Source organism: Propithecus coquereli, unplaced genomic scaffold (genome assembly GCF_000956105.1).
Source record: "Propithecus coquereli isolate 6110/MARCELLA unplaced genomic scaffold, Pcoq_1.0 Scaffold156, whole genome shotgun sequence".
NCBI classification, from domain to species: domain Eukaryota; kingdom Metazoa; phylum Chordata; class Mammalia; order Primates; family Indriidae; genus Propithecus; species Propithecus coquereli.
The window spans coordinates 4,115,497-4,130,385 of NW_012140080.1; the positions used below are offsets into that span (position 1 = coordinate 4,115,497).

The 14,889-nt window shown below is 32.3% G+C and overlaps 1 protein-coding gene across 3 annotated transcripts in view; it reads left to right on the forward strand.

The window, feature by feature from the left end:
• TAX1BP1 (Tax1 (human T-cell leukemia virus type I) binding protein 1) overlaps window positions 1-14,889 on the forward strand; it is a 101,402-nt gene that overhangs the window by 19,136 nt on the left and 67,377 nt on the right. For all 3 annotated transcript variants that reach the window (XM_012640714.1, XM_012640716.1, XM_012640717.1), the window contains 2 exons: window positions 6,024-6,211; window positions 9,586-9,744. In XM_012640714.1, the coding sequence (XP_012496168.1) occupies window positions 6,024-6,211; window positions 9,586-9,744 (347 nt within the window). The remainder of the gene's footprint in view (window positions 1-6,023; window positions 6,212-9,585; window positions 9,745-14,889) is intronic.

The following is a 14,889-nucleotide window of genomic DNA, read 5'->3' on the forward strand; positions in this document are numbered from 1 at the left end:
CTCTGTCTCAGAATAATATTTTAATGTATGTAAAATAAAATACATAAAATTTTGAAGAAAGCCAGTTATATTGAACTAGTTATTAAAATATAGTAACAAATATATGATATATTAATATACTTCACAATTTGTGTGTTTTCAAGATGTAATGACAGACTTCATAACTGCCGTAATTTCAAAGTAGGATAACATTGAGATACCTATAACCAATTATAATGTGATAGTACCATATATGTGATTCCTGTCAGAAAGATCACAAGTACTGACAATACTATGTGGCTTGTTGCCTATATTAATAATAATAGGACATGCTAAAATTTTAGTTGTTAGTAAAAATTAAAATGTAATGTTTTTCTCCATTGAAGTTGATGGATGACCTGAATTCTTTTTATCCTTCACCTCCAGGTTAAAACTTCCCAAATGACTCTTGGCTACTTACAACTTTGCCTCTCTGTTTTTAAAAAAAAAAAAAATTCCGGGACTTTTTAACTCTCTTCTGGGGCTGCTGTTAATAGTCAAGGCTTCTTCCTCTGGGTTCCTCCTATCTTTAAGTTATTAAGAATCTTCTTATCCTAGCAGAAAGAAGTTTACATTGTTCGAATCATTACTTTAAAAAATGTGCTCAAGATTATAAAATGAATGATTTAAAATAAAGTTTACTGTCATGACATTTTTAAGTCTTTAAAATCAACCCCAAATCATCTCTCCCTTATCTGATCTGGTTACCTTCTTCAGAATTTTAAAAATTAAATATACCAACCAAACTAAAAGAAAACATTGAAAAAACCAAATTATGAATATACTGAAATATTTATTTAATTTAAATACTTTCTTAGCATGCAAATGCTTCCTTCAGAAAGGAACCAAAAAACCAGTTTGAATTTGGGATGAACATTTCTAGTATTATTGATTTTAGAAAAATTTTTATAATGACCCTTGCCCCCCCGTAAGTTTCAGTGATTTTTTGTTACAGTTGTTAATAGAAAATCAACCTGTTTTAAGTGCAATGTAACTTGGAACCTATGCATATAGCTTTAGTATAGTGGTTTCCAAACTCGAGTGTACTTTGGAATCACTTGGGAGCTTCAAGACATAAAGATGATACTTACGTTGCACCTGCAGAGATTGTGATTTAATAGTCTGAGCTGTGGCCTGGATTTTGGAATTTTTAAAAGATCAACAGGTGATTTTGATACGTAGAAGTTTGGGAGCCACTGGCATAGTAGATAAATTTTCAAAAAATATTGTTAACTTTATCTAATCGATACGGTCTTATCTAAATGAAAACATGCTGTTTTATATCAGGTAATATCTGACTTGGAGTTTGGTGACATGTGCAAAGCAGACTTCTAACAGAACTACGGTCAGATTAATCTACTTTAGATGGTTTAATTTTTTTAATTAATACACTTTTTTGGAGAGCAGTTTTAAGCTTACAGAAAAGATTGAGTGAAAAGTGCAGAGTTCCCTGGTTTCCCTTATTTTGAACATTTTGTATTAGTGTGATACCTTTGTTATAATTAATGAACCAGTGTTGATACATTATTATCTAAGGTTACAGTTTACATTAGGATTCACTCTTTGTGAAGTGTGTTCTGTGGATTTTGATGAATGTATACATGTATAAAGACATGTATCTACTGTTGTAGTATCTCATACAGAATAATGGTTTTATTCCCCTGAAAAATGCCCTGTGCTCTACCTATTCTTCTCTCCTTCCCTCCTCACTGGTGTTTTTACTGTCTCTATAGTTTTGCCCTTTCCAATGCATCATATAGCTGGAATCATACAGTATATAGCCTTTTCAGTTTGGCTTCTTTCACTTAGCAATGTGCAGTTAAGGTTCTCCTCATGCTTTTTCATGGCTTGATGGCTCGTTTCCTTTTTTTTTTGGTGAATACTATTTGGTGAATACTATTCCATTATATGGTTGTATCATGGTTTGTTTATCCACTCATTTATTAAAGGACATCTTGGTTGTTTCTGAGTTTTGGCAGTTATGAACAAAGCTGCTATTCTTGGGCAAGTTTTTGTGGTGGAAGTTTTCAACTCATTTGGGTAAATACCAGGGAGTGTAATTGCTGAACTGTGTGGTAAGACTAAAGTTCGGTTTTGTAAGAAACTGCCAAACTGTCTTCCGAAGTGACTGTATCATTTTGTATTCCTACCAGCAGTGAATGAGTGTTACTGTTGCTCCACATCTTCAGCACTGTTTGGTGTTGTCAGTGTTTTGGATTTTGGTGGTCTATGTGTTTTAAAAAAACTTTTTCATTTTATTCTGAATTTTGTATATGTTTGATATTAACATTAATTGGCAATGTGACTGCATGGAACTTGCATATATAAAAAAATTTCCTTATGCTCTATGTCAAGAAACAAATATTCAGAGGATAAAACTTACAGTGCAATATCGGCAGTGATTTAGGTCCTCATAGATGTTTATGGGTAAAGAAGTGTTATAAATTATATGTAGTTTATCTTTTAATACTTAGCCTTTTTATAGACAATCAAATTTAAGTGTGTGTATTGGAACTTATTTTGTTATATTTAACAGTTTCTTTCTCAGAAGTTGTGGTTTTATTTCTAGTCATTTTTATTGTGATTGGTTTTCTGTTAGAAAATAAGTTAACTTACTAAATTATGACTAACCCATTTGTTTATTGGCAACTTAGCAAAAAGTTTAAATGTGGTTAAAAAAGGAAATGCATTCAATTTATTTCTCTTTATACTTTAAAAATTTTTTCATGGGAGCTAAGCATAACAGTAAGTGTTACAAGTTTTCGAAAATTTGGCAATACTAATTTTTATTTTGAATTTTGTAATCCAGAAATAATGGCTTCTGCCTGCCTAGAACTTTGTTATATAAGGAAGTCAGAGTACAGTCATGGAAAGCTTAGTCATGGAGTATTAGAGCTGGCAGGGCTTTAAAGCACAATCAAAATCACTTTGCTCATTTTTTGGATGAGTCATGAGATTCCTGAAATGCAAAACCCAAGACAGCTAACAAAAATACCTAAATGTGATTGTTTTCCTAAATGGACCCTTATTCATTTATTATAATCTGCGTGTTAATGTCACAGGTTGTAAAATTTGACTCAGCGTTTGCTTTTTACTTTTTCCTATTTTCTTTTCTTTTTTTGAGACAGAGTCTCACTGTGTTGCCCCGGCTAGAGTGCCGTGACATCATCCTAACTCACAGCAACCTCAAACTTTGGGCTCAAGCGATCCTTCTGCCTCAGCCTCCCGAGTAGCTGGGACTACAGGCATGCACCACCATGCTTCTATATATTTTTAGTTGTCCAATTAATTTCTTTCTATTTTTAGTAGAGACGGGGTCTCACTCTTGCTCAGGCTGGTTTCGAACTCCTGAGCTCAAACGATCCGCCTGCCTCGGCCTCCCAGAGAGCTAGGATTACAGGCGTGAGCAACCATGCCCGGCCTTCCTATTTTATTTTCAATGTTATTAATCTGCCAACAGTTTTTTCTATACAGATAGCTTTAAATTGCTGCTTTGAATAATTATATCTTTCTCAGATGGTGTTTGAACTATATTTTGTAGCAGATTATTTAGTGACATTTTTGTTTTTTCAAGAATTAGACCTTGGATATCTAGTTTATAGAATTTCTAATGTTAGGATACCAGAGCTGATTAATCGGACTGTATTTTTGTTTTCTATTTAAGCTTTTAAAAATAAGTCTTGGGACCATTTGGAAAGTTACTCTGCTATGGATTAATTTGTAGTAGATATTAAGAAGGTGGATTTTTTAAACCTTTTTAAAATATATTGACAGATGCATATCTATGATGCTTTATAAAAACTTTATATTTTGAAATAATTTAAGATGTAAAGAAAACTTGCAAAAATAGTATGCAGAATTTTCATATACCCTTTGCCTGGCTTCTCTTCAGGTTAACATCTTGTGTAACCATGGTACATTTATTTAAAAAATGAATAATTTATGTTGACTAAGGTATAAACCTTACTCAGATTTCACCAGTGTTTCCACTAATATTCGTTTTCTGTTCTTGGATCCAGTCCCTAATCCCACACTGCATTTAGTTGTCATATCTTCTTAGTCCTCAGTCTCTCTTTATCTTTCATAAACTTTACTTTTTTGAACAGTACTGTTGTACTGTTGGTGGTTTGTTTGTTTTTTCAGCAGCATGTCTCTCATCTTGGGTTTGTTTGATATTTTCTCATGATTAGATTGAGATTATACATTTTTGGGGAGAATGCCATCGAAGTAATGTTTTACCTGTCTCATTACATTGTATCTGGGCATACTTGATGTCTATATATCTTATTACTGGTGATATTAATCTTGATCACTTGGTTAAGGTGATGTCATCTCGGTTTTCTTCTGTAAATAAAGTTATTTTTCCCTTTGTAATTAATGAATTTTATGGGGGAGCTACTTTGAGACTATGGAAATACCTTATTTCTCCTCAAATTTTCATCCACTAATTTTAGTGTCTCTTAGTGCATCTTGTGCTACAACCATTTTTGTTGTGATTGCTTAATTAATGTTCATTATTTGTACATTTATTAGTTGGAATTACTATGTTGGAAAGAGTTTGTCCTCTTCTCCATGGACTCACTAATTTCTTCAGTGAAATAAAGCCTAATTCTATACATTTTTTTTGTTGCTGAAATTGTTCTGGCTTTGGCCATTGGGAGCTCTTTTAGTTGGCCCCTGTATTTTTTGATATTTCCTGCACCTCTTCCAGTTCTTTTTTAGGACATCTTCCTTGCTTTCAAGTACCACAAGAATTTCTTGGCTTATCTTTTATATTTTGTCTCTCTTCCTTGTTTCTAAAGAGAAACACCAGCTATTTTTAAAACAATGAAATCAGATAAAGTATTAAATAAATATCATAATAATGAGGCTGAAAATTTTAAGACATGAAAAAATACAGGCATAGTGATTACAGGTTTTTGGGTAGATATTAATAAGGTGAGTATATTCATCTTTGTATATTCATTTCACAGTTATTGGATACTTTTTACAAGTCATTGTGGAGAATTGAGAGTTTTTGTACATGTATACACACAAACATATGTAAATATATGTATATCTGCCGCGTGTGTGTGTATGTGTGTGTCTACTATATCTGCCCTTGGTGTTTGAGGTCCGATATAGGATATAAAGCTTGTACATAGTGAATAGTAATGTAAAGTATACTGTGGAGGTATTTGTTTTTTAATGTAAAAGTTACTATGTGAGCTTTGGAGAAGAGGTAAAGATTAATTCTAAGTTAAGATAATGCAGCAAAATTTAAAAGAGAGGGTAACAATTGAACAAATATTGAACACATTTGTCAGATAGTGGGCTAGATGGTATAAATACATTGTCTGTAGATATTTTGGAACTCGGAGATGGCCTTGTGTCGTCTTTTTTTTTTTTTTTTTTTTTTAAACAGATAAGAACCTGTGGCTCAGGGAGGTTAAGTAAATAATACTGACAGAGCTGGAATTCCTGAGTAGATGTGTGTTTCCAATGTTTACTTTTGTTGTACTGCATGAGTGGACCTCATCTTCTTTTCTGCTTTTACACAGTTCACAAGCGCAGCATATTTCTTTAGTTAACATTTCTCATTAACATGTAATGAATGTTAAATTGGAGAGAAAATTTCTTTAAGTGACATATTCTTACTCTCACTCCCAGTCCTCCTTAGATTTTTATACTAGTTCTTCCCCTGTTCCTCCTCCAGCCTCTTTCCCATTGCAAAGTACATGCTTGCCTCTTCCAGATGAGTTGGTTTTGCCCCGGTGGGAGATACAGGGGGAAAGGATATTTTGGGAATATAAACTTAGACGTAAGAGAAGAAAAATTAAGGTATGTTTGAGGAGGAAGGAAGAGTCTAGTTTTGGTAGATAATTTGTAAAAGATAGGAGGAAAGACGTTTCAAATGTGTGCCAAGAACAGTGTGAGGAATGAGAAATTACAAGTATTGTTAAATTCAAATAACATTCGATTTATAATAGGAAGTTTAATAATTTTGTTCATTAACCTCCTCTTAGGATATTACCTTCCAAATGATGATGGAGAATTTTATCAGTTCTGTTATGTTACCCATAAGGGTGAAATTCGTGGAGCAAGTACACCTTTCCAGTTTCGAGCTTCTTCTCCAGTTGAAGAGTTGCTTACTATGGAAGATGAAGGAAATTCTGACATGTTGGTGGTGACCACAAAAGCTGGCCTTCTTGAGGTTGGTATCACAGTGAAATAGTGACTCATTGATAATTTTAAGAATGGAGCTCACTCACATTGGTTAGCATTTAAAAAATTTTCAGGTTATGCAAGAGTAGCCACAAAAATAAAATGCTTTTTAAGTAAAATAATAAATTTAGAGTGTCTTTTTTGAAATACTTAAAGAAATCTTTTGGTCGGAATTATGTTATTGGTTCCACTGTGGCAGTGACTGTCCCTAGCGCCTATCAGTATCTTGTGCATAGTAGTTAATGCAGTAAATACCTTTTGAGGGAGTTCAGACCTAATGCTTTCCTTATGTTTCTTTGCACTAACCTTTCTTCTTTTGCGGTGGGCTAATCCCTTCAGAATATTACAGATTTAGAGGATGAAGCTGGTTGGGAGAGTGGTGTAAAGCAGTAAATCTAACTGTAATTGCATATGAACTTTGTTTCACTACATCATGAGCATGTCTTTTTAAAGCATGGCATTAAATCAGGGAAGCATCCCAGTCTCTTAATTTAGGTTGAGCATTTTTAGAATGTTCATCTGATCAGATGAGTAAGCCTAGATTAACCATAATTTAAAAGAAAAGGTGAAAAGCTTTTTATTATTTTTTAAATTGAATATTGTCATGTCATGGCATTGGCTCCAACATAAATTTACTGTATAGCTGGTCTAATAATGCCTTATGTATTAATTTTTAGTAGTCACTGAAAGAAAAACAGAACATTCTTATCTCATTTTAAGATCACAGTTCCCAATATTTTTACCCTGTACCTAAAAAACTAGTGTGTTAATTATATTTGAGTTACTCTGGTTAATTGTATATAGTGTCCTCTATTATAATAAGAAAAATAACTTAGGTTCAATATAGATTTTTGGTTAATTTACGTTCATATTTTGTCACAGGTCGTCACTTTTTCTTTATAGTCAGATGGATTTTTTTACATGTAAATATTTTATGCCTTTGATTTTACTATATTTACTTTCAAAAACAGACTACAGAAAAAAAGACAAGAGGTTATAGATATAATACTTTTATTCTACAATTAAACTAGAAGGTTAGAAGGAACCAGTCATTTTTTATTGTGAATTCTTCCATATCTTTCCTTCCCTTTCCAGAAATTCCTGTCTTATCTTAAATAAAGAAACGTAACTTTTATGGGGTGACTAAAACATTTTGTGTTGACAACTGCCCGATGATCAAGGTTTTTAGCCTGGTATTTGAATGCTAGTCAAAGATGCTGAAACATGCGTGGCTCTTAAGAGTGCAGTTAGCATTTATATTGCAGCTTTTTGAATACTTGTTAGACCACCCTGATTTCAGGGCCTCCAACAGAAAAATGATGGGCATTTTTGCATCCACATCTCTCTTTTGCTTTTTCTTCAAGTAAATTGAGACATAGCACATTCTATTTTACTTCTTCCTGCTCTACAAAGGGTACTTTTTAAAGAAAATTTAAATTGCTGTTTCTTAGGTAAATATTTCTGGGATAAAATATTTTTATTTTCTGCCCATTTTTTTGGTAAGCATTTTAAATTTCTGCATTTATTAAAATCTTTAATGATTTTATCTAAAACTATACAAAATTAGTACAAATGTGAGACATCTGGGGCCCCACTGACATTAAAAGTGATTGAGACATAATCCTGCAATGTGTGAACCTTAATTGAATCCTAGATTTTAAAAAAAGAGACATTTTGGGGATGGTGGGGGATATTTGATTATGACCTATCTATTGGATGATAGAGAATTATTCTTAATTTTCTTAGCTCTGATTATAATAGTGGTTGAAAAGGAGACTGGCCCTGTTAGGAGGTGCTTGGTCTGAAGTACTTAGGGGTGAAGTGTCTGTAATTTCGTTAAAATGGTTTAGCCAAAAAAAAAAAAAGTCATAAATAAATATATAAAGGGAGATAAACTTGACAAGATATTAATAATTAGTGAATTTAGGGTAATGAGTGTTCATTGTAAAATTTCAACTATTTTGTGTGCTTGAAATATTTCAAAATACAAAATTGGGCCAGAAATTAGACATGTATTTTTATCTAATTTAAATTCTTTTAAAAATTTTCTACTTAAGCTTTAGTACACTCTTCAGAAAGTATATGTGAATTAAGTAAATAATTGGGAAAAACTGATAGAATGTTTCTATGGCGCTATGTTAAGACGTATCTTCATTTTTAAGCTGCCAGAAAGTTGTGAGCCAGATTTAATGCTATATTAATAATGCTATTAACCTTTATGGTTAATATACTTTCTTGAATCTAATTTTCTATTTACTTTATTGAATGCCATTCGTTGTAATCTGTCTCAAATCATTGTTTAAAAATAGGTAGGGGATAAATTAAATTCAGTGATTAAATAAATAAACTTTTCCCTTTTTGAGGGTATTTACTCCTGACATTTTGATTTGATCTGTGGGAGCAGGTAGAAGGGTGAGTCTAAAAGTTTTCAGCTATTTAACTTTCATAAGAGCCATTTTACAGTTTAATCAGTTTGATTCCGTGATTCTGTGACCCTGGAAAACTAATTTGGAGTATATAGGGGAAAAAGTTATTTTTACCAGCTAAGTGTACAGTGCCCCCTTTGTGAAGTCTTTCCTCTGAGTATTCATTCTTCTCTGGTTAGAATCAAAGACTTCTTGCTGTAAGAAAAATATTAACTTTTATTTACTATTATTTTAGGTCCCTTAAGTTAGTAATTTTTTAGAATATTGGAGTTTAGATTTTCCTGAACTGCGTAACTAAAAGTATTAGCATAAGAATCAGTTATTAAATATGTTGTTAATATATTGTTGTAGTCTGCATGTTTGTCCTGAAATTTATGTTTTGCTTATAAAGATTGTTTTACTTTAGCCAAGTAGAGGCCATTATATGTATAGAAACTGTGCATTCCTTGGTTATCTTATTTAAAGGACCAGTGCTTTTAATAGTAATCCCATAGATGAAGGCCTTATGTAACATATAAGTAAGTTTGTAATAGATTCAAAGATTTCCCATAGGTTTGCATTCAAGAAGAGGTACAACTTTACTTCTTGAAGTATCTGATTATTATTCCAGATAAGAAAACCCAATAATTATGTCACTTAGGAAACTTAGTATGCCTATTTTTAGTACTGTTGAAAAGTGATTAGCAGGAAACTTCATAACAAATATCTCTCATTTTATACCTTCCTTTAATATTTTCTCCTTTGCCTAACCAAAAGAAAGTTTAAATTTATGAATCATGAATTTTTCTAACTGAAGGGTAAAAGAAGCTGATTGATATGAAGTAAGTAGAGTTTAAAAGTTCTTTTTTTTCCATTTTTTTTTTTGAAATGGAAAACTAAATTTGTAGTATCATATTTTAGGATTACAAAAAATTAATTTGAGTTTTTTGTTTTATAGTTGAAAATTGAGAAAACCATGAAAGAAAAAGAAGAACTGTTAAAGTTAATTGCTATTCTGGAAAAAGATACAGCACAACTTCGAGAACAAGTTGGAAGAATGGAAGGAGAACTTAACAATGAGAAAGAAAGATGTGACCGACTGCAAGCAGAGCAAAAGGTTAGTTATGTCTTATGTAACTGATTAGATTTGTTAATATGTTCCCTGAAGCTCACCTTTTTTGAGAACTGAACCAGTTAAAGCTAGTGAAAACCAGGTATTGAAAAAAGTAGCCTTTTAGATAGACATTTATGCAAGAATAGGTCAGTTCCTATTAACCTCCTGCCACTGCTGCTTTTATGCTGTAAGATGGTTAAAATACTTCTAGACTTTTGGTACCAGGCTTGATGAAGTAGTTCTTGACAGCTGTTTCCAGATGTTTTTCATCTAATTGTAGAATACTTGATAGATTTTGGGAGGGCGGGGAGGATTGGTAATACAGTTAAAAATGATAAACACTGAATAAAGGGAAAATAGAATAAAGAAAATTACTTTTCAAAAATGCAGAATTCAGTGAAATAAGATGGTAGTGTTAGACAAAATTTTGAAATTATTGATGTGAGAAATGCTATAAATTATCCTAAAAAGCACCTTGTTAAAATTGGCACAATTTCTTGAGCTAAGAAAAAGAGAAGTACAGTACAAACAGAATACAGTGTGGCTTCATTAGGGATACAAATGGATTTAAATTAGAAGCCAAAAACAATGAAAAAAAAGTCACCCAGTCACTGACGTCTTTATTAATATTTTCACAAGAAAAGTAATTTGTTCTGACAAAACTTACACAGATTGTGATTATACATGTCACAATCTTACTTTATATTATAGCTAGCTGGATATACTCACATCTGTTGACCGGATTTGAACTAGTGTTCCCTGAGAGTGGAGTTTCTTCTATTCTTTTGTCCAATAAGGCCTAGAGTAATTGCTCGATAATTGTTAATTTAATCATTAATGCAGTGATTTTCAAACATTTTTATACTCCAGTGGAGTGGTTATATATTACACACCTGAGCAGAGATGATATATAAATAGGGCTTAAATTCTGAAAAGATTTATCTTGCTTTGTTCTATTTGAGGATTGCTCTTTTGAGTTAGAGGATAAACGTAATATCAAGTATTACGTATATTTGTAAATCTTATAAATACTTCTAAAGTTTTCTCTTCTGTCTTCATTATCTTTAGCCTTTTTAGTTAAAAATATGCACGTATCACCCCAATTTTGCTCTTGAGGAACACTTAGTGTCCGGCCATAGACTATAGGATAGGGTTTTCCATTTGGTTAATGAACCACATTTTTAATTGGAACTTTTAAGGCAGGTATACCTAATATTAAAATATAGTGAAATCTCATAATGTGTGCCTACCATGACTGTTAGGACATTTAGCTGATTTTTTTTTTGTTGTTGTTGTTGTTGTAACTCCCTTGCTATTTTTATAGTTACTACTTTTTTCTCTCTGTTCTTTACATAGTTCTCCCATTAGTTGTACCTGCCTTGGGTAGTTTTCCTAGGTGGAATGCCAGTCTCTTTTTTTTCACTCTGTTATAAGCCAGAGGAATAGAGGTGAGATAGAAGATGACTCATAAGAAAGGCCCATTTCAGCATGTCCTAAAGCTCATTAGATCAAGAATATACTGAAATGTGGCCTTTGATGTTTTGACTCTACTTACCTTGAAATTTAAGTAAAGAATGGATAATTGAGAGAATAGAAATGGCAGAGTAATAGGCCTTCATTTGTGTGAAATTACTCACATACATCAGGCTGTGTCTCTGCTCCAGTTGAGAATTAGCTGAGATTTAAACAGTCTCAGTTTCTCTCTGCTGTCCAGGTGATAAGGGATTAAGTGCTACAGACAAGGCTAAAGTTCATTCTAACAGACTGAGGTTGAGAAAGTGGTAGACTGAGGTCAGGGGATTAATGAAGCAAAACTTGTAGGAGACTGTGGCATTGGTGCTCAGACTAGGTCTTAAGCAGAAGTTTTTATGGCAACTCTTAAATCTTGATGACAGTCACTAATCTTCGAGGACACTATTTCTCTGCTGCTATTCTTGCATTGGGATATATTCTCTGGAAAGTATTAATACTTGGAAGTGATTTTTAAATGATACTCTATATTATAGAAAATGGCGATAAAAGGACCTAGAATGGTAATATTATGTAGTAGATTTTCCCTAAATGTAAGTAACTATTATTATTTTACTATTTTTTGTAATGATGAACCAGGGAATCTTCTAAGAGGGACTAAAATATGAATAGTGTTATCCCTCAGGAATGGAAATTCATAGCATTTCCCCCAGATTCTAAAAGTGTAATACATGCATAATATAAAAAAATTCTAAGTTATAGAAATAAATATGTTGATAATTGCTTATTTTTGATGATAAAATTATGTGTTTTCCAGGAGAGAGAGTTCCTCTTTGTTACTAGTCAAGGGACTTCTAGTTTTTTATGAATTTGCTTCTTACGTCCAAAATTTTAGTGTCAATCAAGCAGGTCTTCTGGGTAGCTAGAACAACTTAGAAACTTTAAAACAGGTCTTCGTTGGTAGGTGGCTTATAAAATCCATGACATGGCACTTGTTTTAAATGCATTCCATGGTGTGAATTCTAAAAAAAGAACTTAACATAGAATGGTTCTAGAGGTCTTCTCTTTGAGGTACTGAGTATGTAAACTGTTGAATATCTGAAAGACTGTTAGGATATATCATTTATAATTTTGTTTAAAATTTACTATATTAGTATCCATTGATCAGTAGACCTTAATTTTCTTCATAATAGAAGAAATTTATTGCATTTTTATTATCCATTCAATAATTGACAAATATTAATATTAAAACTGAATTAAATGTTTACAGTAATTAAATGTTTATAGATAAAATCTTTTCATCTTTTATCACATTGACTTTTTATCTCTGTAAAATACCACTAGAGAGAAAACTCTAGTAATTACAACTGGGCCAGGCAATGTGGCCCAGGCCTGTAATCTCAGCACTTTGGGGAGCTAAGGCAGGAGGATCACTTGAGGGCAGGAGTTCAAGATGAGCCTGGGCTGAACATAGTGAGACCCTGTTTCTACAAAAAATTTTTTTTAAAAATTAGCCAGATGTGGTGGCTCACACCTGTAGTCCTGGTTACTTAGGATGTAGAGGTGGGAGGATAGCTTGAGCCCAGGAATTTGAGATTACAGTGAACTATGATTGTACTACTGCACTCGAGCCTCGGTGACAGAGTGAGACCCTGTCTGTAAACAGACAAAAACTAATTAAACTGACTTCTAATAATTAAAACTTTAATTTTGTAAATTAAAAGAATTGGATGTGTTAAGGTTATCCAAACAGGTTGGTTTAAATTATGTGTTTGCTTTTAAGGTTATTTTATAAAATTGACTGCTGACAGGAATGAACTTGGATTACAAAGTAGGTTAAAACTAAAATCAGATATTGTTTATAAATTGAGAAATGATAAATTACATATTGTATTTTCCCTAGGTTATTGTGGTGTATGTTTTATTATTGTACATCTTAGATTTAAAAAGTTATTCTATTTTATTGTTAAGGATAACTTACATTCATTTCTAGTTCAACTTTAAGTGTGGATTTTTCTCCTTTTGTAAAAGACTCATTAATAAAAATAACTCATATAACACTTAATAAAAGCCAGGTCATGATCTGATTGCTTTACATGTGTTAACTCACTTATTCCTCTGAAGTAAGTACTATTAAGCATTTTACAGAGGCAGCACAGAGAGACTGCTTACCTTACCCATGATTGCACAGTTAGTAAGTGGTAGAGGCTGGCAGTCTGGCTCCAGTTAGTGCTCTTAACCACTATTCCATACTTTTACCTCTGAGGGTGAAGATGTGAGCTGATGTATTGATCTTTTTCAAAACAACTTTTTTGAGGTATAATTTATATATCATAAAGTTTAAAGTGTACAATTCAGTGAATTTTAGTGTATTTACAGGATTGTGCAACCATTTCTGTCATCTAATTATAAAACATATTTGTCAACCCAAAAAGAAAGCTTGTACCTATTTGCAGTCACTGTCCATTTTCCTCCCCATCCTTTCCTGCAGTCCCAGATACTCACTAATCTAACTTTCTCTCTGTATGGGTTTGTGTAGTTTGGACATTTCATATGAATGGAATCATAACAGGTTGTGGCCTACTGTGACTGGCTTATTTCACTTAGCATATATTTTCAAAGTTTATCCATATGTAATATAAGTAGTTCATTCTATTTTTGCCAAATAATATTCCATTGTATTTTTTTTAAACCCCATCTTTACATTTATTAAAGATTTGTGTAAAAATTAACAGTTTTATGTATATTCATCGTGTTCTTATTTATATTTTGGAGTGCTTGATACAATATTTGGAAATTAGAAGATTGAAAACTGAGGCTCAGTGAACCAATGATTTTGAATCCTGTTTTTAGAATAGGACTAAAAAGAGCTGTAACTCTGTTAAGTTTTTCAATTAGCGTAGTTTATCATTTTTTGGATCCTAAATTATAAATCAAGTTCTTTCCATATAATACATTATATTCTTAAATTGAATGATGATAATATAAGGTTGATACAATGTACTTTAAGGTATTTTTCAACTATATTATATTTAAAGATACTAAAACAATATAAGGGAACATGTTACAAACTGTTGTATATATTCATATTGTTTTGGTTCTTAAGTTTCACAAACTGGGTAGGAGATAGCACCAGGTATTTGGGGGAGGTATCACCAGCATAGGAGTGAGAGAATCTGAAAGATCTTTTATGGTGTCTCTGGCTAATGTGCAACTCTTCAACTGTCTTTATCTTTTTGACTTTCTGTTCTTTAAAACTTAGAGATATTTTGTGTTGTTGTATAGTGAGAGCATGTACTGCAAAGAATAACTTGCTATCATACAGAATTTCCTTTCTTATTCTCATTGAAGTTACTTTCAAAAAGTGGTCACTTCGTTTTGCTGGATTCAAGTTTTCTCATCTATAAAAGTCATCTAGTTAAGGAGTGGCAGAGCTGAGAACCTGAAAACCCAAGCAAGATTTTCTTGTTACTTCATTACAGTGGCTTATAATAACAGGTGCAAATATGATAGGTCTCTTCATTCATCATTATTTGTTGAATAACTAATTAACAACGGGTTTTGTGGCTTGTGGCTCTCTGATCAGCTTTTATTATAGTTGAAAGAAGAGTCTGAAGATGACATTTAATTTTGGGTATGGGATTTAATAGTCTTGAAAGGCTATAGGACCTTGGAGGT